At 39.5% G+C, this 26,702-nt stretch overlaps 2 protein-coding genes across 2 annotated transcripts in view; one reads left to right on the top strand and one right to left on the bottom strand.

The window, feature by feature from the left end:
• The window catches only part of LOC306769653 (hippocalcin-like protein 1), a 53,764-nt gene extending 48,997 nt beyond the window's left edge, over window positions 1-4,767 (top strand). The window contains exons 4-5 of the mRNA XM_079258340.1: window positions 3,002-3,107; window positions 4,589-4,767. Coding sequence (XP_079114466.1) covers window positions 3,002-3,107; window positions 4,589-4,686 — 204 coding nt within the window. The 3' untranslated portion in view covers window positions 4,687-4,767. The remainder of the gene's footprint in view (window positions 1-3,001; window positions 3,108-4,588) is intronic.
• Window positions 4,768-7,994: 3,227 nt separating this feature from the next.
• Window positions 7,995-25,522, bottom strand: tmem54b (transmembrane protein 54b; the record flags this gene model as incomplete). The annotated part of the gene is made up of 5 exons (XM_079258771.1): window positions 7,995-8,450; window positions 8,591-8,737; window positions 15,999-16,190; window positions 24,305-24,364; window positions 25,268-25,522. The coding sequence occupies 5 exons, from the start codon at window positions 25,520-25,522 to the stop codon at window positions 7,995-7,997; spliced, it is 1,110 nt and encodes a 369-aa protein (XP_079114897.1).
• Between the last annotated feature and the right edge of the window lie 1,180 nt (window positions 25,523-26,702).

Here is a 26,702-nt window from a genome sequence, read left to right as displayed (position 1 = left end):
GTCTGTTATACGGCAGATCTCATCTGGGAATTTCATGTTTGTCCCAAAATAATATCATAAATCTTTTAGCTTCAGAACTTTGCTTTCTTTTGAATAATGCAAAGGCTGCAGGTGAAAAATTTGCCTTGGTCGCTACTAGAGACGACTGACATTTCAGCCGCATGCAGGTAGACTGCCGAGTGATTATTACTGTTGAAGATAAGAAATGAAGGGATTCTCATGTGTAGTTATATGACTGAGGATCATTCTATATGTTGTATGTGTGTGTGTGTGTGTGTGTGTGTGTGTGTGTGTGTGTGTGTGTTTCATGGTTCCTGTGGATTAGCAAGTTAAATTTAACCAGAGTTTATCCCTGAGTGTGCAGAATGCCCGGATTATCCTCGAGATCATAGAGGTTACATTATAGACAAGAGAGCTGAGGGCATCATGGTGTAATTGTGCACTGAGAGGGGGGTGGGGGGGTTGTTATGATGACTGATGTCGGATCTGTTGTGCACCTTGTTATCAGACCACACCTTTACACACCTTGATGCAATAAACAAACATGCCTGCAGAATAGTGACAAATCAATTTTCTTGTCTGAAAATGGCATAACGGGGGGGTGTATATTCAAATCAGGGAAAAAGTCTGGCTGGTGTTAAAGGTTTTTTTTACAGGTTTTGGATTGAATAACTCTAACACTTAGATTTATGAACCTGTTGATACCAGACCTGCTGCAGGACATGACGAATAAATCTGAATTTTACTCAGCCTCCCTTCCCAGTACCTGCACATTATTCACCATTGGAAAGATCCTTGAAATCTGAATGCCGTATACTATTCCAGGCCACTGTCATAACAACAGATTCAGTACACTCCTGTTATTGAGCAGCAGTCGCAGTTGAATTAATCTGAGAAGCTGTATTTTCCTCCAGCAGCAGACGATACTGTGACAAAAACGGTCCAATTACATCAGCAAGGGTCCAGTAAAAGTAGTCCAGTAAGTTAAATGGTCCAGAAGAAGTCTCTTTTTCATTAAAAAATATAAATATTTAGACAAGAAGGATTTTAAGAGGTAGATGTGTACTGAAGTCAGGGACAATAACTTATTTGTGTTTACCTCTCTGCGTTTGTGTTTGATTGAATTTCCATAAAAGTTATGAACTTCGTCTTGACAATGGAAGTACATCCTTTTTCACTTAGGTTGGACATATCAGGACATAAAACATTCATCTGACCTTTATCAGGTCTTTAAACAAAGTAAATGCAGTCTTAAACAAACAACACATGACAAATTACATTATGACATCTATTATTAAAACAACCAAGCCACATGGCAGAAGCAGTGTGTGAAGAACTCAGGAGGCTTTTATTTTGCAACTGTGGGGGGAGTGAATTTTTTTCTAACTCGCCCATTTTAAAGTAATTTAATCTCGAAGTTCAGCAAATTTAGGGCCGTGTCCTTTTGATTGACAGGTACACAATCTCTGGCTTCAAGTAAGAAGAACCTAGAACAACCACGGTTTTTAGCCGGTTAACAACATGACGTAGCTTTAGCCCGCTTACGTCCGTTAGCTGGTTAGCTCCCGTTATCTCGGGGTTAGCTCGGTTAGCTTTTAGCTACAGAAAGCTCGGAGTTTGCTCGATGTCAATCATCCACCATGACGCTCACACCTGCCCTTTCAGCTCCACCTCTTTGCCCATATTTGTAGTTTCCGGGCGAGACAATGCACATGACGCTGCCAAGATGGCGACGGTAGGAACCGCCCACTGAGCTTCAATTCAGCTCTTCAGAAACCTCTGGGTGACGACATGGAGACTCCGTCCATCTCTTTATATACAGTCTATGATTAATACATTTGAGAAATAGAGCAAGATACTTCTCAGTGCATCAGGTGACGTCCCCATTGCTACATAAATAATGGATGGCTTTTTATTCATAAACAAAGATTCCTCAAACAACAAGTGCTGTTTCCCTTATTCCAAATAGAAATTAGCTCACTCTTTAAATCTCTGAAACTCCTTAAAAACAATAATTGTGTAGATCTCTCCTCTTCATAACTTATACTTTATATCTTATTGTCACATAAAATTGTATCCTCTCATGTTTTTGTTCTTATTTCAGGCTGAATTCTAATTAATTTGTATATAACTTTTTTTGTCTTATATGTATTAACTTATTTGACCTACTTTGCTCAATATTGCATATACATAATTTGAATTTCTTGTCGTTTCGGTAAAGTTTTGTTAAAAAAAAAACAATGTGAGAGTCTGATTATGTCATAGAATGATTACTTTAAGCCTTATAAATAACACAGTGCAACATGCCAAGTAATGTTATTCAGCTGAGATTGTATTTACGTTACTCCAAAACCTGGTGGGGATCTGATATGGAAATGAAGGAGGGTGTGTGTTTTTTTTTTTTCTTTATATATATGCAAGGATCTTTCCTGTTTGATGGTGTTGCCATGACACCGATCTACAGCCAGTTTTACACCGTACTCTCCCAGTAGAGGAAATTTAATGGGCACGTAAGCTGAATTTAGATCCGTGACTGAGGCCGGCTGATACTCTGAGCTTATCCGTGCTCACTCGCAGAGGTTAATTTAATGCCACCGGGGGACGGGAGACACTCGCATCGGTCAACAGATAAAGATGTATCAGATCAATACCATAAGCCGTGCTCGTAAACCCTGACCCACAAACACACACACACACACACACAAGCAGCCTGCTAACACATGTGATTCATGTTCCTGTAGCCTGGTGGTTTGATGTTACAGACATTATTCCTGATCCTGCATCGCTGCAAAGGCATCGGGACTGAATGGAGATGCAGCGGACCTGTCGACCTCAGGAGCTGCACTTACTGCATTTTTTAGTTTAGTTGTTTTAGATCTCTCTCCTACTGAGCCTCCATAATGGGTCCCTCCTGGCTTGATTTCACTTATCTGTCTGTTTTCCTGCCACCGCCCACTGTGTCTCTCTCCTCTTCCTCCTCCTCTGTCGCTCTGTCTTTCAGGCCATCTACAAAATGGTGTCATCTGTGATGAAGATGCCAGAAGATGAATCCACGCCAGAGAAGAGGACGGATAAGATCTTCAGACAAATGGACCTCAATAACGATGGTGAGAGGAGGAAATGGCTGCATGAAGGGACGCTCTGGAGATATGACAGTGTTGTGAAGATAATCTTTGAAATTGTTTCTTTTATGTGGAACAAAAAGTTTGCAAAGTCGGGTTCATTTCAATATAATTAAAAATCAGCTGCAAAAAAAAGAAAAAACCACACAAAGGCTAAAATCTAATTAATTATTCTTTTTTAAAAGTTTCAAACAACACATTTGGGAGAAAAAGTTGATATTTTAGAAAATGTTCATAAACACATCATGCAACTGTCTACAGATAATTTTATTCCAGTTTATTAAAAAAAATGCTACAAAAATTAATAGATGAACTTGAGAAACGTTTAATGTGAGTATAATCACAACAATGTATTACATCACCGGTGTTGTGTCATTTTATCTTTGCTCACCCCTAAACATTAAGTCAAGCATCTGTCTGCAGCTTTGAAGACAAATAATTGACACAAGGTTTCAGAAACATGCTTCTTTTATGTCGTCTTTGTATGATTTTGCATTTTTTGCTTAGTTGGGAGCCTGTTGAATCAGTTTTGAATGCGTAGTACAGCATGTACGGTGACCTACTGGAAAATATGTTGGAATTTATGTAGTGCAGAGGCATCCACCAGTAAACCAGTAAAGCAATAGGTCTCCTCTTAGATAGATAGATAGATGGATAGATAGATAGATAGATAGATAGATAGATAGATAGATAGATAGATAGATAGATAGATAGATAGATAGATAGATAGATAGATAGATAGATAGATAGATAGATAGATAGCGTTAACGTGACTTAGCTTTAGCCCGCTTACCACCGTTAGCTGGTTAGCTCCCGGTTAGCTCGGTTAGCTTTTAGCTACAGAAAGCTCGGAGTTTGCTCGATGTCAATCATCCACCATGACGCTCACAGCCCCCCCTCTCACCTCCACCTCTTTTCCCATATTTGTATTTTCCGGGTGAGACGACACACATGACATTGCCAAGATGGCGATGGTATAAACCGCCCACCGAGCTTCAATTCAGCTCTTCAGAAACCTACGGGTGACGTCATGGAGGCTACGTCGATATTTTTATATACAGTCTATGGTTGTGAATTAAACATGGAGGCGAAACTATCGCTGTTTTGTTTTTTGGTTTTTTTATGTTGTCTTATGCAAGTATACTGGAGAAATACACTGCAACAATGGATGCGGTATGAACAGACGAGGCCGAAGACGATCACTATGTATTTACCCACAATGCAATGCTACATCAAATGCAGGAAAGGAATTTTTTTGCAGCCTGCTTCCTGTATTTGGTCCGCTTAAAACGAAGACTTAGTTTGTAGGCGACCGAGTCCGCTTCTATGATCCAAATCAGGATTCGTTTGACACATTCACATTTTCCCAAATGACATGAACTTTCCCAGCAAACAGACTCGAATCAAAAAGGCTGGCACGAATGTGTCCTAATGTTTGTTTTCCTGACTTTCTCTCTCTTCTGCAGGTAAATTATCCCTGGAGGAGTTTATCAAAGGTGCCAAAAGTGACCCCTCCATTGTTCGGCTACTCCAGTGCGACCCCAGCTCGGCTTCTCAGTTCTGAACCGCCCTGCCGCGAACCCCCGTTTTTTCCCCCCCTTCACCTTTTCTTTGTTACCGTTCAGTCGCTCTAATCAATGCATGATGGTTCACATCTCATATCATCTATTTTGTTGTTGTGTGGAGGGATTGCGGAGGAAAATAAGAATTCATTTTCATTTTTGCTTTTATATTTAAGAAAATAAATGGACATGCATACATACAAGGATCCGTCCACAGGGACGCCAACGTTCCCAGATGTCTCGACCTGTGTCTGGAATGAGGGGTTCTCCCTACAGCCTGTTGCAACGTGTGGATGTTTTCAGCTGCGTGGAGGTGGCTCAGCTTCTCCTCCAACACTCCTGTATATCATGTATATACTAAAGTACATTTATGTATGTGATAAGATGAAGTACATTTGTCTTCATTTACTGTGCGGCGCACACACTCTTTGCATTGAAAGGCAGTATTATGTAGCGTAGCTTCCTGGATTGATGTGAACGGGTGGTCGGGGGGGGGGGGGGGTCTTGGGATTTTACTGCTGTATGATCTTTCACTGAGAAAATTGAGGGCCTAAGATCCCATTAAGTTTCTATTGATATCTGCTGTCTTTTTTTTTCTAATTTTGAATGGATGTGTTTTTTGTTTTGTTATTTTTCATTTGTACATACATTTTCCTCTTTCATGTCATTTTATTTATCTATTTTTATTCTTTATATTGTGGTTTGATAATTTATTCCAGATGACTGTATTCCAGTTTACAATGATGGAGAGAAATGAAGAAAACAGTGGGAAGCCTGTTAATGCATTTTGATCATTGACACCAATAGCACATATCGTTTTAGCGCCACGTGTTTTTAAAAGCGCGGCTGCCCATTTGGTCCGAATGGCGTGAGCGTGCATGTGAATATCCACCGTATGCTTGAGGCTCAGATTTACAGTATTATCATGTTGTGTTGTGTCTTAATTTGTAAGTATATTCAAAATTCTTGCAAATGGAGCAGTAAACTTAAGATAGTTGTAACCTGTCATTAAACTGCATGATCCTACAAACCAGACGGTGACAAAAGCAAACAGTTTATTATCTTTTTGTAGCTCTGCAGCCTCCTCAGAAATGTTTGGATCTTTCACTAGCTTTGGGGGCGAACCCCCCCCATTACTCGTTCATCTCTCCCCCCCGGTTCTTATTTCTTCTGACAGAGGAATCACTAAGGGCTTGTTCATCTCTCTATAGCTGAATGCTTTTCTGAATTCCTGGATCAGTCTGCATGCAGAGCAGGAAGATGAAAGGACATGTTTCACGTGACAAACAGCAAGCTCAGATTTTATTTAAGGGAGTCCCGACATCCAAAGTACAATGTTGAGAATCAGTGCTTTAAATTTCTATTAGACATGCATCATAAATGATAAAGACACTCTTATTTGGTTTGATTAAACACTGATGGCAGTATCGGACTTTAATGGTGTGATGTTAAATTTAACATGAAAATACAAGCAGCATCTTTCTCTTATGCCTCATTTTGAATCCCCCTATTGCCGTTTTCTCTCTTTTGGATGATATGAACACATTCTCATAAATTCAGCCCAAGGTAGGGAAGCATTGGGAAAACATGGTGCACAAGAAGGTGCACATTCAGAATATATATATTTAATCATGCCCTTGCCCAAACACATTCTTATTTGACTGAATGGAAAAAAGGAAAATGTGTCCAAATAATGCACTAAAAAGCATTTATTATATTTACCCAGAATGTCATTTCCTCCCACAGTGAATAACTGTGTGTAGTGAACTAGTGAGAGCATGACAGCTGGTTGATAGACATCAAGACTGATCTAAAGTTGATATGTACCAAACATTTGTCCAGGAGCTTCCGAACCAGCTGCACCTCTGCTTTGGGGATCCTTGAGTGTCACTGCCTTCTGCTGGTAGGATAAGAAACAACAGTTGCTTCTCCGTGATCTACCGTTTCAATCCTTTTTCTATTCTCACTGCCTCTCGATGAACTGGTATCTTATGTTAGATTTAAAAAAAAAAAAAAAAAAAAAAAAAAAGCCCCCTTCTTTCTTCCTCTCAACCCCACCCCTCCTCCCCTTAATATTTTTCTGTTGCATGATAACCTCAAGCGAGGATGCCATGTTCGTTCTGTTGGACCTGATATCTAAATATACCTACGTGTTTCAAAGCAGCAGGTTGACTGTCATTTTTTTATGTGTTGAAATGTCTGATCTGACAGCAAAACATTACCATTATATATTTACAGTAAGGTAAACAGCAGGTCTTTGTTAATACACACATGTAACTATCTCAACCTGTGTGTCTCAGTGTGAACCAGCCATTCCTGTCAGGCCACTATCCACTGCCATTATCACCAGCTGAAATGAAATGTTTATTTTAATTTTACAAAGTTGAGACACAAAGCAAACAGGATGAATGGATAATTTTAGTAAAAAACTTTTATTTGTGTAGGAAATAAATATGAAAACTTGCTGTGTGACTTCATCTTGACCTAAAAGCAGGAAAAAAAGCCCACTTTCTCTTTCACACAACATAAACCAGAGGCTCTGTTTCTCTACTGAAAACACATTAACACACATTTGACTTGTTGTATCACAGCTCAGTTGTTTTTGAAAACCATTCAGAGAAATGTAGTCGCAGCAGTTTTTAAAAAAATGTATTTTTGGGGCAGACTTCAGAAAAAATAACTCCAAACCGCTTTGTGAATAATTAGCTTAGCCTGTCAAGCAGCTAGCATAACACTTAGCTTAATGAGAAAGGGCTAGATGACATTTTGTCATTCACAAATGAGCGTTAGGAGCTTTTAATGTTTCTGTTTTAATGTTCTTACTGAGTTAAGTTTAGACTCTAACCCTTAAAGAAATTTTTATGTAAAGTAAATCCAAATAGATGTTTGTATAAGTAATTTTATGCTCAAAGCTAACATAAGCTAAATATGTTTGACAGTTCAGTACTGTACAACAGTATCAGTCTTGAGGTCTTGGCAAAACGGTGACAAGCCATTTCCCATCATGTCAAACCCTGTCATTAAGAACTGGCACCATATCTGCCCTTGGAGGGATTTAACTAGATTGTCTTCCATAATTTGGATGTTTTGTTACACACACACAACTGGTATCCTCAACAATGTGCAAACATTATGAACCTCAAAGAATTCAGGTTACATCCACTTAATGATACATGTCCAGTCTCTCAGGCCACAGCTTTCACCTGAATCTGTTCAGACAGAATGAGACCTGTTTGATATGTGATTCCCTGCGCTGTAGCGAAAACTACAGAACTCTCCTTTATTCCAGATTTGGCAAAGTCAAAGATGCCTAAATCCAGAAGCTGGACCTTTCATGTGTTTCCCTCTGCAGGAGCTGGTTCTGCTCTCGTTTACGTTGTTCGCTGCCAGCCCTCACTTCTGACCTTTCTCTGGCTGACCTCTCCCTATACGGCTGGCGAAGAGGCTGCCTCTCCGACGGAGGAAGACTCCTGTGCTGGCGAAGAGGCTGCCTCTCCGACGGAGGAAGACTCCTGTGCTGGCGAAGAGGCTGCCTCTCCGACGGAGGAAGACTCCTGTGCTGGCGAAGAGGCTGCCTCTCCGACGGAGGAAGACTCCTGTGCTGGCGGGGAGGAGGCTGTGGAGGTGGGGGAGGGTGGTACTCTCTTGGAGGTGCAGTAGCCCGTTTTGGGAGTATATTGAGAGTTCTTGGAGGTTCGGTGTAAATTTGTGCAGGTTCGGCAAGATCAGACAGAGACGTCGCCTGCACTGGCTTCACAACATTAATCTAAACAAAAATTGAATACAACATTTAGAGATTTCATCAATTTTCCAACAAAATTGCCCAAATAAAACGGTGCAATGCACGATTTCACCACCATAAGACATACGTTTTCAAGACAACACAGTGTGTATGTGAAGACTCACAGCTCTGGTGTAATGTGCAGGTCTCTTCCTGGTTGGACAGCAAGGCAGGCCCAGTAAGGAAGCACATACAGCGGCGCAACGGGCAGAAAACACCAGCTGGATCAAACATGTCACAATCAGAGGCACCCAAAGGACTAGAGTAGTACTCTGGGGAGGAAAGAGGAGAAAAGTTGACAGAAAACACCAGCTGGAGTGCCTGGATGTGATGAAAAATCCGCTTTCTTCACAGATGGGTGAGAAAAATAAAATAAAAATAATGCAACTGAGGCTGGGGACTTCAGTTTGGCACAGGACTGTCTGCACTGTGAATAAAATATGCAGAGCAAAACATATCAAAGTGCGTAGAGAGAATTTCAAATATAGGAGCTGCTTTTTTCTTTTTGTGTGTGCTTGTTTTTAGACAACAAAGTGATAAGTTTAAGAACACACAGTTTGGTGCATTCTTTAAAAATGGTGATAAAATATGCATGAAGCACAGAAAATAAACCAGGCAACCGTTATTACTGCAGCCCGTAAGCAACTATGATCATCAGAAAACTGAAGTCGAATACATTGCAGTGATTATTCTACTCACCAGCGATCGAATTTGGGCTTTATTCTTCCTCGTGTGGCTCTGAATAAACAGCAGTTTCTTTTGATAATGGCTTACTCTGGATTTGAAACCCAGTTAGTTTTTTGGTTTGTTTGGTTGGATTTATTAACAACTTTATTTGGAGATAAAATGAACAAAATAATCCTTTGAATTAAAAAAAAAACATGATAAACACACAAAGCCGCTGTTTATTTGTTTTTTTTTTGTTTGTTTTTTTTAAGCCCAAAAAAGTCCAGATGACTTGAGGAGGATGATGCATCAAATCACTCAACAAATCAGTTTGATATGTCATATGACATATGACATGCAGAGGTTCACAAATAATGGAGGGAAGCTACATTTTACAGAATTGGATTGTCTTAAACTAAAAAAAAATGTATACAATGATAAATATAAATATATAAGTAATTTTATGTTTTATCTTCTTTATTTATTCCTATGTTCAGAGACAGGCATTAGGGAGTCATGTTTTTGGGAGGGAGAGGGGGAGGGAAATGGGGTTGCTGTCTGTTCTTGTGTGTGTATAAATGTAAGACAACCTGCCTCTGTTTTTTCATTATTTTTAAATGTCTTGCTGTCATCTTTTTGTGTTTGAATATTTATTTTTAATCTTTATGACTTATGATTTGATCTTGAAGGAAGATACATAGAATAGATAGATAAAATAGATTAGATGGATAAGATAGATTCGATGAGATAGATTAGATAAGACAGACAGAACAAACTTTATTCATCCCTAAAGGTAAATTCAAATTGTCAGGCGGGTTAATAGAAACACTCACTCTTCATTGGCTACACAAACTTGGCATAACATCCCTGTTGGATTGATTAAACTGCCATGTACTTTTCTTGTGCTCTGTCTTGTCCCCACCATCCAAGGCCATGGTATGACTTCCTGGCCATGTCTTCGTAAATCTGTTTCCAGAACTCAACTCAACTTTATTTACAATACCCTTTAAAACAACCACCATTGAAACAAAGTGCTGTATATAACTTGTTAAAGTTACGACTAAATTTAATTAAAACTGGATAAAATCTATCCATAACTTTTGGAAAATGTTTCCAACAGACAAACACATCCATCAATCTTCTACCACTTATCCGGGTTGGGATGCAGGGAGGACCAGATGTCCCTCTCCCGAGCCACATTTGCCAACTCTGCGGGGGGGATCCCGAGGCGTTCCCAGGCCAGCCAAGAGATATAATCCCTCCAGCGTGTCCTGGGTCTTCCCCGGGGTCTCCTCCCAGAGGGACGTGCCTGGAACACCTCACCAGGGAGGCATCCAGGAGGCATCCTGACCAGACGAACAAGCCACCTCAACTGGTTCCTCTCGATGTGGAGGAGCAGCGGCTCTACTCTGAGCCCCTCCCGGATGACCGAGCTCCTCACCCTATCTCTAAGGGAGAGCCCGGCCACCCTGCGGAGGAAACTCATTTCAGCCGCCTGTATACAAGATCTCGTTCTTTTGGTCACGACCCACAGCTCATGACCATAGGTGAGGGTAGGAACGTAGATCGACTGGTAAATCGAGAGCTTTGCCTTCTGGCTCAGTTCCTTCTTCACCACGACAAACCGGCGCAGAGCCAGCATTACTGCAGACGCCGCACCGATCCGTCTGTCGATCTCGCGCTCCATCCTTCCCTCACTCATGAACAAGACCCCGAGATATTTAAACTCCTCCACTTGAGGCAGGACCTCACTCCCGACCCGGAGAGGGCAATCCACCCTATTCCAGACAGACAAACCAACACAGCCAAATAAATTACATCCACCTTGGTGGAGGTAAAAACCACCAACTGTCTCAACTGAACTCTCAACTCAATTGTCAAACCTAACTTTGACACAATCAAGCAGCTTGTAGCTCAATCATAAGCCAATGCTGTGGAAGTTAATCCGCTCCACACTTACAGCAAGGACTCGTAAATGCAGAACCAAACTAAATACTGCAACATTGCATAACAAGCAAGGATAACAACATGCTACGTCTCAGAGGGTGATACTTCTCTTTACTTGTGTCAACATTAACGTGACAAAAATGCTCATTCAAAACTTTCCTCACACAACCAGTTAACAACAGATTGTGCAGCAAATGCAATAATGAAGCAAGTTCAGCATGACACCACATAATGATAGAAAGAATAGAAGCAGCTGAAGGAAGCAGACATTTATCTAGTGCGATAGGTTTGTGTTGTTTGCAGCTGAAATCCAACTTTGAGCAATAAAATCCTCCATGCATCTACATCTGCTCCTCCATTAACCCTTTGTATGAAGCATAAATCCAACTTAAGGACGCTTAACTGACAAACTGTCAACTACACGTTAAAATGCCACGGCACTGCTGATGTGTGGCTGCAGCTGTGAGGTTGAGCAGCTCTGACAGTCCATCTTCAGCGCACTGGAACTGGACGCAGCCTGCAGTGGAACAACAGGGTCAGGTCAGCATTTCTGCGGGAAAGCGTGACCGACTTAGTGGCAGAGTAGACAGACGCCAAACCTGCCAAACACAACTCCTCCCTCCCTTTCACGCACACCACAAGCACAAAGAAAATGCTCTTAAGCTGCTTGTTCATACAATATTCCCATCAAACAAAGGATGTCCCCGATATGTCAATGAGATGTTTACCATGTCTGCTATTGGCTGCTAAGATGACATGTTTCACCAAGCTTTTACCAGGACTTTAATCTTATAACAAGATGTTCTTTAGCATTCTGAATGAGATGAATTGACGAATTGTATCCTTTTGGTTCTATAGATCAGTATTTTTCAACCATTGTGCTATGGCACACCAGTGAGACCATCAGGTGTGCCCTGAGAAATGATTCAATTTTACCTAATTGGTCTAAAAAGCAGCTCTGTGTTCATCTGTGACAAGAAAACAGCCTTGTTACCGATGCCCACACCCACAACCACCTATCTGACTGTGTCCCGGGTTGTCAGGCCCCAGCAAATCTCCCACAGTCCCACGTAGACGCTTAGAAGCACACTTAACGGTTTTGCTACAAATACTGGGAGCAGGGTATGGGTGGGAAAATTACAGGAGTGTCATCATCATCCGCTGGGGGGGGTTGATAAAAACTGGGTTGAGGGGTTTACCTGTGTTATATGGCCGGAGTATGCCGCAATCATAGACTGTATATAAAGTGATGGACGGAGCCTCTGTGACGTCACCCATAGGTTTCTGAAGAGCTGAATTGAAGCTCGGTGGGCGGTTCCTACCGTCGCCATGTTGGCAGCGTCATGCGTGTCGTCTCACTCGGAAAATACAAATATTGGCAAAGAGGTGGAGCTGAGAGGGGAGCCCTGAGTGTCATGGCGGATGATTGACATCGAGCGAACTCTGAACTTTCTGTAGCTAAAAGCTAACTGAGCTACCCCGAGATTAAGGGAGCTAACCAGCTAACGGAGGTAAGCAGGCTAAAGCTAAGTCACGTTGTTAACCGGCTACAAACCGCAATTGTTCGACGTTCTTCTTACTTGAAGCCAGAGATTGGTACCTGTCAATCAAAAAGACATGCCCCTAAATATGCCGAACTTTGAGATTAAATTACTTTTAAACGGACGAGTTAGAAAAAATTTACCCCCCCGCCCACGGTTGTCATGAAGGTAAACCTGACCTATAAACCAAAAATGGATTTTTGAACCAGGCTGTAAACATGTTTATTTCTGCTGTGAAGTTGGTCTTTTTAACATGGGAGTCTATGGGGATTTGCTCTGTTTTGCTGCCCCTAGTGGATGAAGGGGGAACTGCTGTTTTATGCACTTACGCATAGGCTTCACTTTTAACCACCAGAGGTTGCCGCACCCAAAGATGTCATCATCTCGTGACTAACAGATTATCCGATTAATGCACCGTAGTATTATGTTTTTCTATGTATTCAACTGTGGGAATATGTATGGGATTATGCTCATGAACTCCTTGTTGATATGGTTTCTCTGGATTGTCCATATATTGTTGGGGAACTTGGGGAAAATCCCATTTATTTGTAGTAACTGGGGAAGTTCCTACAACAGGCCCCGGTGAAAGATAACAAAATTCCTTCCTCTTGTGTTTATCTGATTTCTATTCAAGAGGCTTTGACGAGATGGACTTTATATTAAAAATATGGACTTTTTCTTTTTTTTTAAAAAAAGAAAAAAAACTTCTGGTTTGTTTTGTGCCTTTTTCAGTGAAAAAAAGTGTGCCTTGGCTCAAAAAAGGTTGAAAAACACTGCTATTGATGATGTTTTTCTCCTTTACACCAGTTTAGGATGGCATTGGGATGTCCATTTACAAGGGGTGGGAAAATCTAATCGAAAAATGGAATATCAGTATATTTTGCTCCATAATCACTTTTTTTTTTTGTGAATTTTTTTTTCTTCCAAATAAATAAAAAGGAATCCACAAAAAAATTCGTCATTTTAATTGTTTTTATTGATCTTTTTACTTGTGTTCTTGGGCATTTTAGCAGCAGAATGATGGTCTGGCAACTGTGTTGATTTTTCCTAATTGAAATCAAGAAAAATTACGAGCAAAAAAAGCAGTTTTATACATTTTTTTTTATTATTAATCTACAAAAATCTGCAATATTTAAAAATTGTGATAATATCAATTTAAATCGAATCGGCACCCAAAACAAATTGGAATCGAATCGGGACAAAAGCATATCATCACAGCCCTACCATTCACCCTTTATGCTGCATGTATCCTACTCACAGACCTTTTTGTGTAATTTTATGGTAAAAACTTGGCTCAAAATTCTGTTGTACACAATCTGATACTTGCGTTTTGCCTCCTTGTAGTTACCTACAATGATTACTACAATAATGTTGACATATTACAGTTATCAAGTGTAAATACACTAAAATTTGTTTTGTTTAGTGTTTTTGGGTTTTTTTTACAATTTGTTAAACGGCCAAACTCAGACTTTCTCCCCATTTTTCCTCCGATTAAAACTATTAAACTATTAAACATGTGTTGTGCATGTTTATACAATCACCATGCACTTTATGTAGTAAACATGCTCATTTGCCTGCTAACACAAGTAACTAAGATGCCAATCACATGGCAGCAACTCAATGCATTTACTAGTGTAACATGGTGAAGATGACTTAGCGAAGGTCAAACTGAGCATCAGAGTGAAGGGGAAAAAAAGGGATTTAAGTGATTTTGAATCTTGCAATTTTGTTGGTCTGCATATTTCAGGAACAGCTGGGATTTCCATGCACAACCATCTCCAGGGTCTACATGAAATACACCACTTTGTCATTTGTGTTTGGTTTAATAAACTTTTAACCGTGCAAAAAAATGGAAATCTCTGCGACGCTTCTACCAGGACTCTATTGTTTGCGTTGCCAAGGCGACAGTGACTGACGAATATGCCGCGGCTCGTAACGGATGGGTTCAATTCACGCCGGAATGTGGGATTTTGGGAGAAATGAAATGGTGTAAATCTATATGTAAATTTAGTTTATGAATGTACACTTACATTGGATGAAATATATTAGATATTTATACATTATATTTATATTATTTTGTTTAAGGATATTTTAAAGAAAACAAAACTTATATATTTTCAAAACATGTCAGGTACCCCCTAGAGTGCCTTGAGGTACCCCAGGGGTACACGTATTCCCATCTGAGAAACAGTGTCTTAAAGGATTCATTTTAAAATCTTATTATTTGTTTTTTTTAAGTGGTGGGTGTACTATAAACACTGGGCCCTCTCATTTGTTTGAACTTATCATAAGCTCCAGTTGTCTTCTGAGATCATTTTCCCCAAATAATCTTTACAGAAATGACAAGGTGGCCACGTTTTTTTTCCCAAACAAAGAGCTTCTAAGTTGCAGGGAGCCACCAGATTCCAGATTCGGGATGTGCTGCGACGGAGACTCTCATCATGGACGTGTAGCACACAAATCTGCAGCAACTGTGTGATGTTATATCAATATGGAGCAAAACTATCAGAGTCAGCTCAGAGCCGGACTCCACAAATTGATGTACTTGCACGTAAAAAGCAACGCCAAATATCTGGAACGGACCCAAGTGCATCATCAGAGTAAATGGACGCAAACAAAACTGGATAAATATGATTTTATTTACTGAAGATTTAGGTTACAATTAAGATGAATAGAAAGTTCCAGATATAGAGGCTTGAAATTTATTTCAGCATTATTTATTTATTTAATTTTTTTAAATTGGTTCTGGGTTCAGTGTTTAAGCAAAAACTATTATTTAATATATGAAAATGTTTAATACAGTGCTGTATCTCAAAGATAAGAAAAACACGAATAATAGCTGTCACTTTCTAAATAAAAAAAAAAAAAAAAAGAGTTTGGCCCTCGACTTTGCTCCTCTTTTTAAATTTGGCCCTCTGTGAATTTGAGTTTGACACACCTGATCTAATGAATCTGCAGGAACAAGGGGGATCCAATCCAGCACTAACAACACGGACCTAATATAGTGGCCCGTGAGAGTAACCCAGATTGTTTTAAATTATGGTAAGGTTGAACTTCCTTTTGATATTTCTTGCATGCTAAACCCCTGTATCTAATATACAGTAAGTAAATAAAGTAATAAATAAAGTAGTAAATAACACCCATGTAACTACACAAGGTTGTTGTTTCTCCAGGACCTTCAGCAGACATACAAGGAAGTTTTTAATCCTCAACTGGTTTTCATCCTTTAATTTATCCACAAAATGCAGAGATCTGCCACTGGATGGACAGAAATGTATTTCTGAGCATCACAGAATGTAAAGCTCTGCTAACAAACCCAAATAAAAAGTTACAGCGGTCAGAAAACTAACAAACCAGCCGCTTGTGATTCCTGACTCACGTATATGCGTGTGGGGTCAAAAGGGCACTCGTTGGTGACACTGGAGTATCCAACTGCATCGGGAAAACGGCAGTGAGTCAGGAGGCTCCGCCCACCGTGAATGATGGCCCTCACGATGGACACAATGAGCCCGATGGATGAAGCTGCAGCCATGAATGCTGAAGCCAGACTGATGATGAACAGAGACCACATCTGAGGGAAAGGGAAAAAAAAAAAGAGACACGCTTGAAATAATCATGCAAGAAAATCTCGATTGCTGCTGTGATAAAGCTTTAAAACTTTCTGTTGGGAAAGATTAGAACATTTGCCATATATTAATCCTAAAGAAGTTAATAAAATGACTAAGAATCTAGTTATATTAAATAGTATAAAAGTTTGGAAATTCTCTCATAAATTGCTTGGTTATTATAAGATCCCTATTTCTCGTTTTCCCCCAATTTGGAAAAATCCAAGTATTAAATGTTGTAAATATGACACTTTTAAGCTTTGGCATAAAAAAAGACATTAAGGAATTTGGTCATCTGTTTGAAAATGGGATATTTCTTTCATTTGATCGGCTACAAATATGGATTGCCCTCTTCTCATTTATATAGATTTTTCCAAATAAGGCATGCATTTACTACCGTTCTCTTCAAGAACCTATGTTACCAAAAATTGATATAGGATTAAAAGATAAAGAACAGATTAAAGAAAAGGTTATTTCTAAGATTTACAACATTTTTGTTGACTGTTCTGGTATAAATACTGATAATTTAAGTTCTTCATGTGGTCATAAAGAAAGAGGACTGGTCTTATATTTGTTGCCAAGTTCATAAATGTTCTTATAATTTAAGGCATAAACTAGCTTTATTTTAGATGACACATAGGATTTATTACACGCCAGAGAAATTGCATATAAAAAACTGGGAGTTGTCACTTCTTTGCTGGCGTTGTAAGAAACAAAAAGGGACATTTCTCCATTTGTTTTGGTCATGTGATGCAATACATCAATTTTGGTATTGTATTACAATGTTGATGTCTCATTGTTTAAGTACAACTGTCCCTTTGTCCCCACGTTTATGTCTGTTGGGAACTAGTGTGTCTAACAAGTGGAATAAATATCAATGTACATCTACAGACCTTGCATTGTTGGCAGCTGGGAAATGTATAACTTTGATGTGGAAAGAACCTAAACCTCCAGTATTGGCTTATTGGTGTAATGAGCCGTCAAGCTATCTTACACTTGATAAGATTTATTACAAGAATAAAAGCAGATCCTCAGATTTGTAAATCTCATATAGAATTTGATTTTAAGAATTTTCTGAAGCCAATGTAAGGCATGGAGTTAATGCTAAGACTAAGTAAATGTGATGTTTTTATTTCATTTGTTTGACTGGAGCAGTGAAGATGTGTGGCATTTTGTGTATCATTTATTTATAACCCTCTGGTCACTAAAAATAAATAAAAAAGCTCTCTGTTGGGAAACTGGGGCATCTGTAGCGGTAAATAGATAACAGAGCAACAAAGAGTAAACAACATCAGATATTTCGACATGTCATAACAAGAATAAGACCGGTGTATTCATGGAGTAGGCTTCACATTTCTTCCTGCTACCGTCCATGCTGACTTACTTACCGGACTCCTGGAAGAGAAACGTCATTATTTATCATCTTTGACATGGCTACAGTGGAAAAAAAGGTGGTCTGCACCAACAGGACGTAGCTTTTACTCAAACAGTAAAACACAGAAGCGAGAAGAGAAATCTTGTGTTATATTATCTGGGTTATGGAAGCCAAGAGAAGCTATTTTCTCCTATTTTTCACTGGTTACCTCGAGATAACTACTTAATTTTCTCGTCATCTTTAGATAACAAAAATTGTTTTCTCATGACCACGGGATGATTACGGACAAGCTTGTTTTCTCCATCCCAGGATAATAAACTTTATTTTCTCAAGATAAACTCGGTTATCCCGTCATAAAGAGATAATTATCCCATGATCTCGAGATAACAGTGTTTAAAAAAAAAAAAAAAACACACACACACACACACACACACGCTACCGGCTTTCATACTGGGCTGTAAAAAAGCTTGTAGTTCAGAAAAAATGTCATGCATTTGTGGAGTGGGAAGAGAGCGCCAACTTTCATAACTGATTCATTATTAGGGACATTCTTCAGCTGATATATGGCTAGCTCTAATTATCCTACTTTTCTTGTTTCATTCTAATGATTTGTTGAGCGAAGGGTTTTATGGTGAGTATGAACAGATAGTGCTGAACAATTTACTGCTGGTTTAATAAAGTTTATTTCATTTCATCCTGTATTGTTTGGAGAATTGCTAGTGTGCTACTCCTGAAATGAATGGTGCAAATGAAAGATGCAGTACTACAAGTGACCAGCAGAGGCAGTGTAGCTGCAAATCAGATCAATTGCTTCAATTTAGGGCCTTTAAATACCAGCTGCGACATTAACATCCACCAAACACTAACCATCTTGAAAACACAAGTCCTGCACCTTCATTTGTGATTTGCATTCGATGGACACTAGTAGAGGAAGTTAGGTAAAATATATTTAAATGAGACACTATTTTACACTCCTGTTAATTAAAAGGTGACACAACTCCAATAAAATGTTTATCCATAATTTTTTTCAGAGCCGTATTAAAAGGTGTTTGCAAACTAAATTAAATGTCACAATGTGGAAATGACAAGACCTTCAGATCTTGAATGCTGTTAAGATTTCCACAAAGAAAACAGGTGAATTCTTGCTCATAGCTCCTCTAGGAAACCTCACATCTCCCTCATTCCCCCTCTTTCAGGTGAATTTAAAAGATGAGACCAGGTCTTGCTGGATGTGATATGCAACACACTAAGCAATGTAGCTGTCTGACTTGTCTTCATGTGAAAAGAAACAGTGGAGCTTTTGTCTGCAGTGCTCCTCCAGATATACTGAAGTTGTTAAAATTGTCTCATAGACATAAAGACTTGGATGTCTAGAAATTTTCTCCTCTTAAACTCAGAAATTTTCTCCTCTTAAACTCAGATAAGACTGAAGTAATTCTCTTTGGATCTGAAAAACTCAAGAGCTAAATTTTCCGGTTTTGTAATGAACCTGGATGGCATTACTTTAGCTTCCAGTGCTACAGTGAGAAACCTTGGAGTAATATTTGACCCTGACCTGTCCTTTGGCCCACATATTAAGCAGGTTACTAAAACAGCCTTCTTTCATTTACGTAAAATAGCCAAAATTAGGGACATTCTGTCTCGGAGTGATGCAGAAAAACTGGTTCACGCTCTTGTTACTTCGTGACTAGATTACTGTAACTCTCTATTACTGGGCTGTCCTAAATATGCCCTGAAAACCCTTCAGCTGATCCAGAATTCTGCAGCCAGAGTCCTGACCAGAACCAGCAGGAGAGATCATATTTCTCCAGTTTTAGCCTCTCTTCATTGGCTGCCTGTTGAATCTAGAATAGAATTTAAAATCCTTCTCCTTACATATAAAGCCCTCCACAACCAGGCACCACTATATATCAAAGACCTCATTGTTCCTTATATACCAAGTAGAGTACTTCGTTCGCAGACTGCAGGCTTACTTGTGGTTCCTAGAGTCTCAAAGAGTCGAGCAGGAGGCAGAGCCTTTGGTTATCAGGCCCCTCTCTTATGGAATAAGCTCCCAGTTAGTGTTAGGGAAGCAGACACCCTCCCCACCTTTAAGACTAGGCTGAAGACTTATCTTTTTGATAAGTCCTATAGCTAGGGATGGTTAGCATCCCTTAGTTATGCTGCTATAGGTTTAGACTGCTGAGGGACATTTCCTGATACACTGAGCTTCTTTCTTTCTCTCTTTATCTCTTTCTTTTACCCCCCCACCCCCATAACAGTGTTGCATCATTAACATGTATGTCTCCTGTCTCAGCAGGTCTCCCTGGCCGGGAGTAGCAGTTCCTGTTGTCTGTTGTCTTTCTGTCCTCTTCCCCCCACACAGCAGAGGCAGATGGCTGCCTGTCCTGAGCCGGATTCTGCCGGAGGTTTCCTTCCTGTTAAAAGGGAGTTTTTTCCTTCCCACTGTCGCCAGTGTGCTTGCTCAGGATGGGAGATTGAGTTGGACTCAACTCAATCTGTTGGTTTCCTTATATAGGCTATTATGAATTGGCCTTCATTATATTTTCTTCTCTGTCTGTAAAGCGTCTTGAGATGGCATTGCCGTGATTTGACGCTATATAAATAAAGTTGAATTGAATTGAATTGAATTAAAATTAGGACGATGATGATGCCGATTTTTTTTTTTTTTAAGCAGCACTGTGTAACCTTCTGACCTTGTAAATATGTTTTCTGATGGTATAAAGACATTTATTATGTACAGTTCAGGAGATGTCTGCAGGATAGCAAGGCTGATTCATGAAAGAAACACAAGAGGACATTATTGTATGAAGCAAGGAAAAGAAAGAATGAATGGGTCAGAGCAAAAAAATAAGACTAGAATTCAAATCAGCCAGATCTACAGTTGTGTTCATATGTATTCATCCCCTTTCATTAAAAAAAAGGCTGAATTTACAACAGTCACTCAAATAACTGGAGACTTAAAAAAAAAAAAACAATAACTAAAAATAGGTTAAAAAAAAAAAAATTAGTAATATAAGACACTGTTTTTTCATTTAATTGAGTTTAATAATAATTAACTCAATCATAAATAATTGAGTTGAGTGAAGAAAAAAAACAAAGAAATGTGTCCTGGACAAATTAAAGCACTTTTCTGTTGAACAGTGGGACAAAATACCTGTCAACAGGTGCAGAAGTCTGACTGAGAGGAACAGAAAACACCTGACTGGAGCGGAAACATTAAAGGGTTGTTCAACTAAATATTACTTTATGACTAATGTAATATGTAATAAATTATCTTATCTTATTTGTTTGCTTTTTTAAAAAAAAGTATTTCTATTGAACCAGAATTAGAAAATAATGTAATTATTTTCATTAAAAAAAAAAATGTATTATTACTTTAGTCAATTTCATCTTATTTTACAGGCAGCTGTTTTTTTCCTTCTTTAATGAAAAGGTATGAATAGAAATGAGCACAACTGTATATGAGCTGGAGAGAGCTCAGAGAAGAGAGAGGATGCAAAATAGATGCTGTAATTAGTGGGAACCTGAGAAACTCTACCAGAGTTCAGACGTTGAGCCTAAAATATTTTTTAGATCATGTATTTTTTGTGTTAAATTATCAGGGCTTTTCTTTGGTTAAAATGGAGGCAAAAAGAAATTCTATTTGACAAAATATGGACTGAGTAGGGCGATGTGAAAAAAAAGTAACTTATTGAGACTGCATTCCTAACATTGTGACCTCCTGGACTACAGGAAGCCAGTACTGACCAGGATTTCCATACAAACCACATGTCTGTTTTGGTATTTTTGTCCCCTGCTGCCCAGAGGGCAAAATGATGATCTATAGCACTAGCCTCAGACTGGGAGCTATGCTCATCTTCCTGATCCAAAGCACGGCACGTTCATTTGTACAGCACATTTCATGAACAAGACGGTTCAAAGTGCTTCAAATTAAACATTAAAAGCATTACAACAAGAAGCATTGGCAGCTACATTAAAAACAAACAAGAGGTGACCAGGAAAAGTAATCAGAAACAACTAGTGGAGTGACTGACTGTAAAGAGCATTTCAGAGACAGAAACAAGCAGCCAAAAAAAAAAAAAAGTTCCTCAAAACAAAATTGCAAACACTGTGAAGATCCCACCATCACATGTGATGCTCACATCTGAAAGCCTGTCCTCTTTGGTCACGCTGCTAGCATTTACAGACCAAGCGGCAACCTCCGTGAAGAAGTTAGAAGTGAAGCCTATGCAGAAGTGCATAAAACTGCAGTTCTCCCTTCATCCACTAGGGGCTCCAAAACAGAGCAAATCCCCATAGACGCCCATGTTAAAAAGACAAATTTTACAGCAGAAATAAACATGTTTACAGCCTGGTACAAAAATCTATTTTCAGTTTAAAAAGTCAGGTTTACCTTCATGACAACTGTGGGGGGAATGATTTTTTTTTTTCTAACTCGCCCGTTTAAAAGTCATTTAATCTCGAAGTTCTGCATATTTAGGGGCGTGTCCTTTTGATTGACAGGTACCTGATCTCCCACTTCAAGTAAGAAGAACGTAGAACAACCACTGTTTTTAGCTGGTTAACAACGTGACTTAGCTTTAGCCCGCTTACCTCCGTTAGCTGGTTAGCTCCTGTTATCTCCGAGTTAGCTCGGTTAGCTTTTAACTACAGGAAGCTCGGAGTTCGCTCAATGTCAATCATCCACCACGACGCTCACAGCCCCCCTCACACCTTCACCTCTTTGCTCATATTTATATTTTCCGGGCAAAACAACACGCATGCCCCTGCCAAGATGGCGATGGTAGAAACCGCCCACCGAGGTTCAATTCAGCTCTTCAGACATCACGGAGGCTCCGTCCATCTTTTTGTATACAGTCTATATTACAGACATGACGTCCTACCATCACTCTAAAAACCCCTCAGGAACACTTCAAGAAATTAATGTCACAACACTGTTTACAATCGTGCATCCCTAATGCTATTGGATTGTGTAAAGGGCACTTAATAAACCCTAAAAACGTGACTTCTTTATGACATGGTAGTATGGTAACCACTTCCTGAAGCCTTTTTTTGACGTTACTCTTTGCACTGTAAAGACTTTTATTTTGGCACAGTTCCTGTGAACTTCCAGTTTTATCATCTCATAAGCGTGAAATTGACTGTAAAAATGGAGGGAATTCGCATCGTCTAAGTAATGGCCGTTATACTGCAAGGCTTCGGATCTCTGATAATTAACCATCTAGCTGGAATGGGAACAAGGTACTTTTCTATTCTGACTATTTATTGTTGTTTTCTCTAACACGATTCGTTATAATAAGTGTTCAAATGTATTACTCTTGTAACAGCTATGCCAATATAAGAACCTTAATTTGTAAGAAATTGACGTTATGTTTCAGATAAGTTTGGCTTTTGTTTGTAAAATACTTTATATTGTCTTGTGTTAAAATGTTGTACTGGTGAATAGATATTTGTGTGTTTATAACACAAAAGCTTTACTTATGAAGAAAGGAGCTCATATTATGTTTATGTCCTGTAGCTCTTACGGTGTTTTCTGAAGGCTACGGAAGATCACAGAAAACCGATCGAACTAAATAAAATAATTCTGAAACATCAGTAAGCTTCACCATCGTCTGGCAGGGTTAGCAAAAGATTGCATTAATGTCTATGGTGTGTGCATTTTCCACATCTGTGAAGCTCCATCAACGCTGAAAAGTACGTGACGGTTTTTCACAGCCAACATCTGCTCCATCCGGACAGTGTCTCTCTCTGGGAAGACTTTGCAGATTTCAGCAAGACGAGGCTAAACCTCAAACTGCATGGCTTCACTGCAGACGAGTCCCGGAGCTGAGCTGGCATCCTGACTCCTGCATCCGACCAGAATGGGACGACATTCCTAAAACTCCTGCACCTCATCTCATCTCTCTCATCAGTTAGATTGATTAGATGTTTTGCTGCCATCAAATTCAAAGCGAGCTAACACTTTCCCTAAAATATCTCAGTTTCAGCATCTGATGTGTTGTTTATGTTCTGCAGGAAATAAAACACGGATTTATAAGATGTGCACATTTATGCATTCTGTCTTTATTCATATTGCATGCAGCATCCTGACTTGTTTGGCATTGGGATTGTGTTTAGAATATAAACTACAGCCAATAACAAAAATGCATTTCAGATTACAAAAGATTAGATGAAAGTATACCGTCTACAGACCTTTAAAGAGTCACTTCAAGATGACAAAGCTGTCAAATCAGAACCTGATAAGTACAAACAAACTTGTCAAAGAGGTAAGAGGCCCTGGTAGCAAGTGCATGCATGTGATAAAAGCTACGTATCAACAGAGGAGAAAAGAAGTGTTTTCATTCATGCCTTGAGATGCTGGATGAATGACTAAGATAAGACAGTTGAGGTGCCTGTAAGCCCTGCCCTGCCTGCTTCATGATGACTCGCTCACAAACAGGTGAAACAGGGGGTGGTTTATTGAGCTTAAGGTTACTCTTTCATTTCAGCCGTCTGCCTCGTTAGTCTCGTCTGAGCAGCCTGACTGATTAAACAGAACGGAGGCTGCGCTGCACGGACTGGAGGTAGAGGGGAAAAACAAACTATTCCAGCTCTGCAGGCCTGAGCTGAAACATCTGAGGCAAGGCAGAGTGTGTGGAAATACTGATGTGGTGCGACGTAGGTAAAGTAATCGGAATAAATGAAGCCAAAAGTGATACTAACCAGACCTTTGCTCCTCTTGTTTTTGGACAGGATGATAGCCAGAATACCAACAACAGCGCCCTGCAAAAAGAGTGCAAAGAAGACAGAAAGATATTAATGAATGAAAGAAAAAAGAAGAGCATCTGCTGAGAGCAAATTCAGTTTGCAGTTTTACCAATATTCATATCAAATCACCTCAAAATCTGAATACTCTTCCCATGAGCACGTTCCAGCTCCGCAGTTAAGTAGTTAGTTGCTATTGGTAGATTTTAAATAACCTTTCCAGACATAAATACAAAAGCACGTGTTTACATAGACAACGCATATGATTACACATGCAACTGGTCAAGTCTTAAAACAATAATAGAAAAAAAAACAAAAACTGGTTTGATTACACATAACATTCAAACACCTTTCGGACAAATCTGTGTTTTCTCAAAACACAGATTTGCCCTTAAAGCTTTACATCTAATCCAGCCTAAATGATCCACAGGAGTTTATGAAAATTAAAAAAAATATTGCAAAAAAAAGAAAAAAGACACAAGTATTTGTCTTAAATACTATTTTATTTAGTCAAAAGCAATTGCGTTGCATTTTAGTTGCAGCGCAGGCGTCACACTCCTGTCCTCCAGGGCCAGTATCCTGCAGGTTGTTGTTGTCTTCATGCTCCAACACACCTGACCGAAATGAATGAACAGGTTGACATTAAACTATTGGATCCATTCGATTTGAATCAGGTGTGTTTGAGCAGGGAAACAAATATAGAGTTTTATACCCCTGGTCTACAGGATAAAACATCAACAAAAGCTAAAACTAATTAGGAGAATCAATTGAAACTGAAGGTGTAGTTTGTAGATTTTATGAGCTGCTGAGCAGGAAAAGAAGAATGCTGCAACATTTTCTCCATACCTTCCAGACAGATTCAACTCCCACCCCGACGCTGCAGAAATGCTACTTATACTGGTCTTTTTTATAAGCACTTACCACCAAGCCCGCGGTGAGAGCGACCACATTGGAGATGGCGTACTCCATGGCCCGGGCCTGCTTGTGCAGGTTTATGTGTCTGAGCACCACACCGTGCACAAGCGCTCCCAGCAGGAAGTTAACGTGACCGACGAGGATCACGCTCAGCCCCATCTTCATCAGGGCTTTGGGCTCCTCCAGATTGGCACAACACACTCCTGAGGAGTAATAGAGGAAGTGGAGCAGCAGAGGTGGCTTTACGTAGTGTTGCGTCATGTTGTATTGATCAGAAACACAGCATCCAGGTCAAAAGCGAAACAGAGATGTCACCTGTGTTAATGATTGGCTGCAGAAAACACACAGGTACAGTACAGGCCGTTTGAACGGAGACCGTCCAACACAAGCGTGACAAAGCTGATTTACAGAGCAACATCTAATGGCACAATTAACTAAATAAAACCAGCTCAAGTTCAGGAGAAGTTTCATGTTATTTATACCGTTGTCTGAAACAGACCCTATAATTTCCAACAAGTGATCAGTAAAAATCCAGCTGGAAAACATCTGTTTGTGGATAAACACAACATAACAAAGTCCCTGTTTGCTCTCCTCTTTCAGATTGACTCAGGTTGTTTCCATCTGAAAGTAAAAGCTTAAAAACAGCTTGTAGTATTTCTTTTTAAACACAAATGATATGATGTCCGAATTAAACTCCAGTCCATGTTTTAACTGTAATTTCTACATGAACTTTTACTTACTGGTTGAAATGTGTAATATCATACCTGGGCCATGCATTTTGTTTATTTAGACAGTCTCTTTTAATGCCTAGTGATTTTTTTTTTTTTTTTTTAACCCTTTTTGGGTACTATTTTGTGTCCACTTTGACTACTAGAACAGTGTTTTATTTAATTTTAATCTTATTTCACAACAAATTCCCTGGGAAATTCTCACATTCCTGCGTGTTTGTGACACATGTCACACGCAGAACAGGCAACTTCAACTCTTCAAAGCTGCTGAACGACATAATTAAACAATGAAAGTCACTGTACTGTTTTTTTAAATTAATACAAAATGTAAAACTTTAAAAATGTTCTCATTAAAACACTTTGGTCTTTTTTTTTTTTTCTGAAACAGCTTCTTTATCTTAATGATACAGGTGTCTCAAGAAAATGTTGCAAGCACCCACGAAGTTTTAAAGGAAACATTTCAGCATTAATTTGGCAGGAGTCGCCTTTCATTACCTGCACTGGCCATCTCTGTTAGGTCACCATTCGTGTGGAAAGACGAGACCAGTCCACGGAGCCGTCTCTGGCTCCCAGAAAGCAGAAACTCTGTCAGGTGTTCTGACTATTTTGGTACACCCATTCGAATTAATGCTCGATTAATGCGCATGCGTAGGAAATACAGCCATGATAATGCGCATGTGCCGAGCTAAATCCATTCGTTCAGCACGCCGTCT

This window comes from Telmatherina bonti (genome assembly GCF_933228915.1).
Source record: "Telmatherina bonti genome assembly, chromosome: 19".
Classification (NCBI taxonomy): Eukaryota; Metazoa; Chordata; class Actinopteri; order Atheriniformes; family Telmatherinidae; genus Telmatherina; species Telmatherina bonti.
This window is presented reverse-complemented; position numbering and strand designations above follow the sequence as displayed.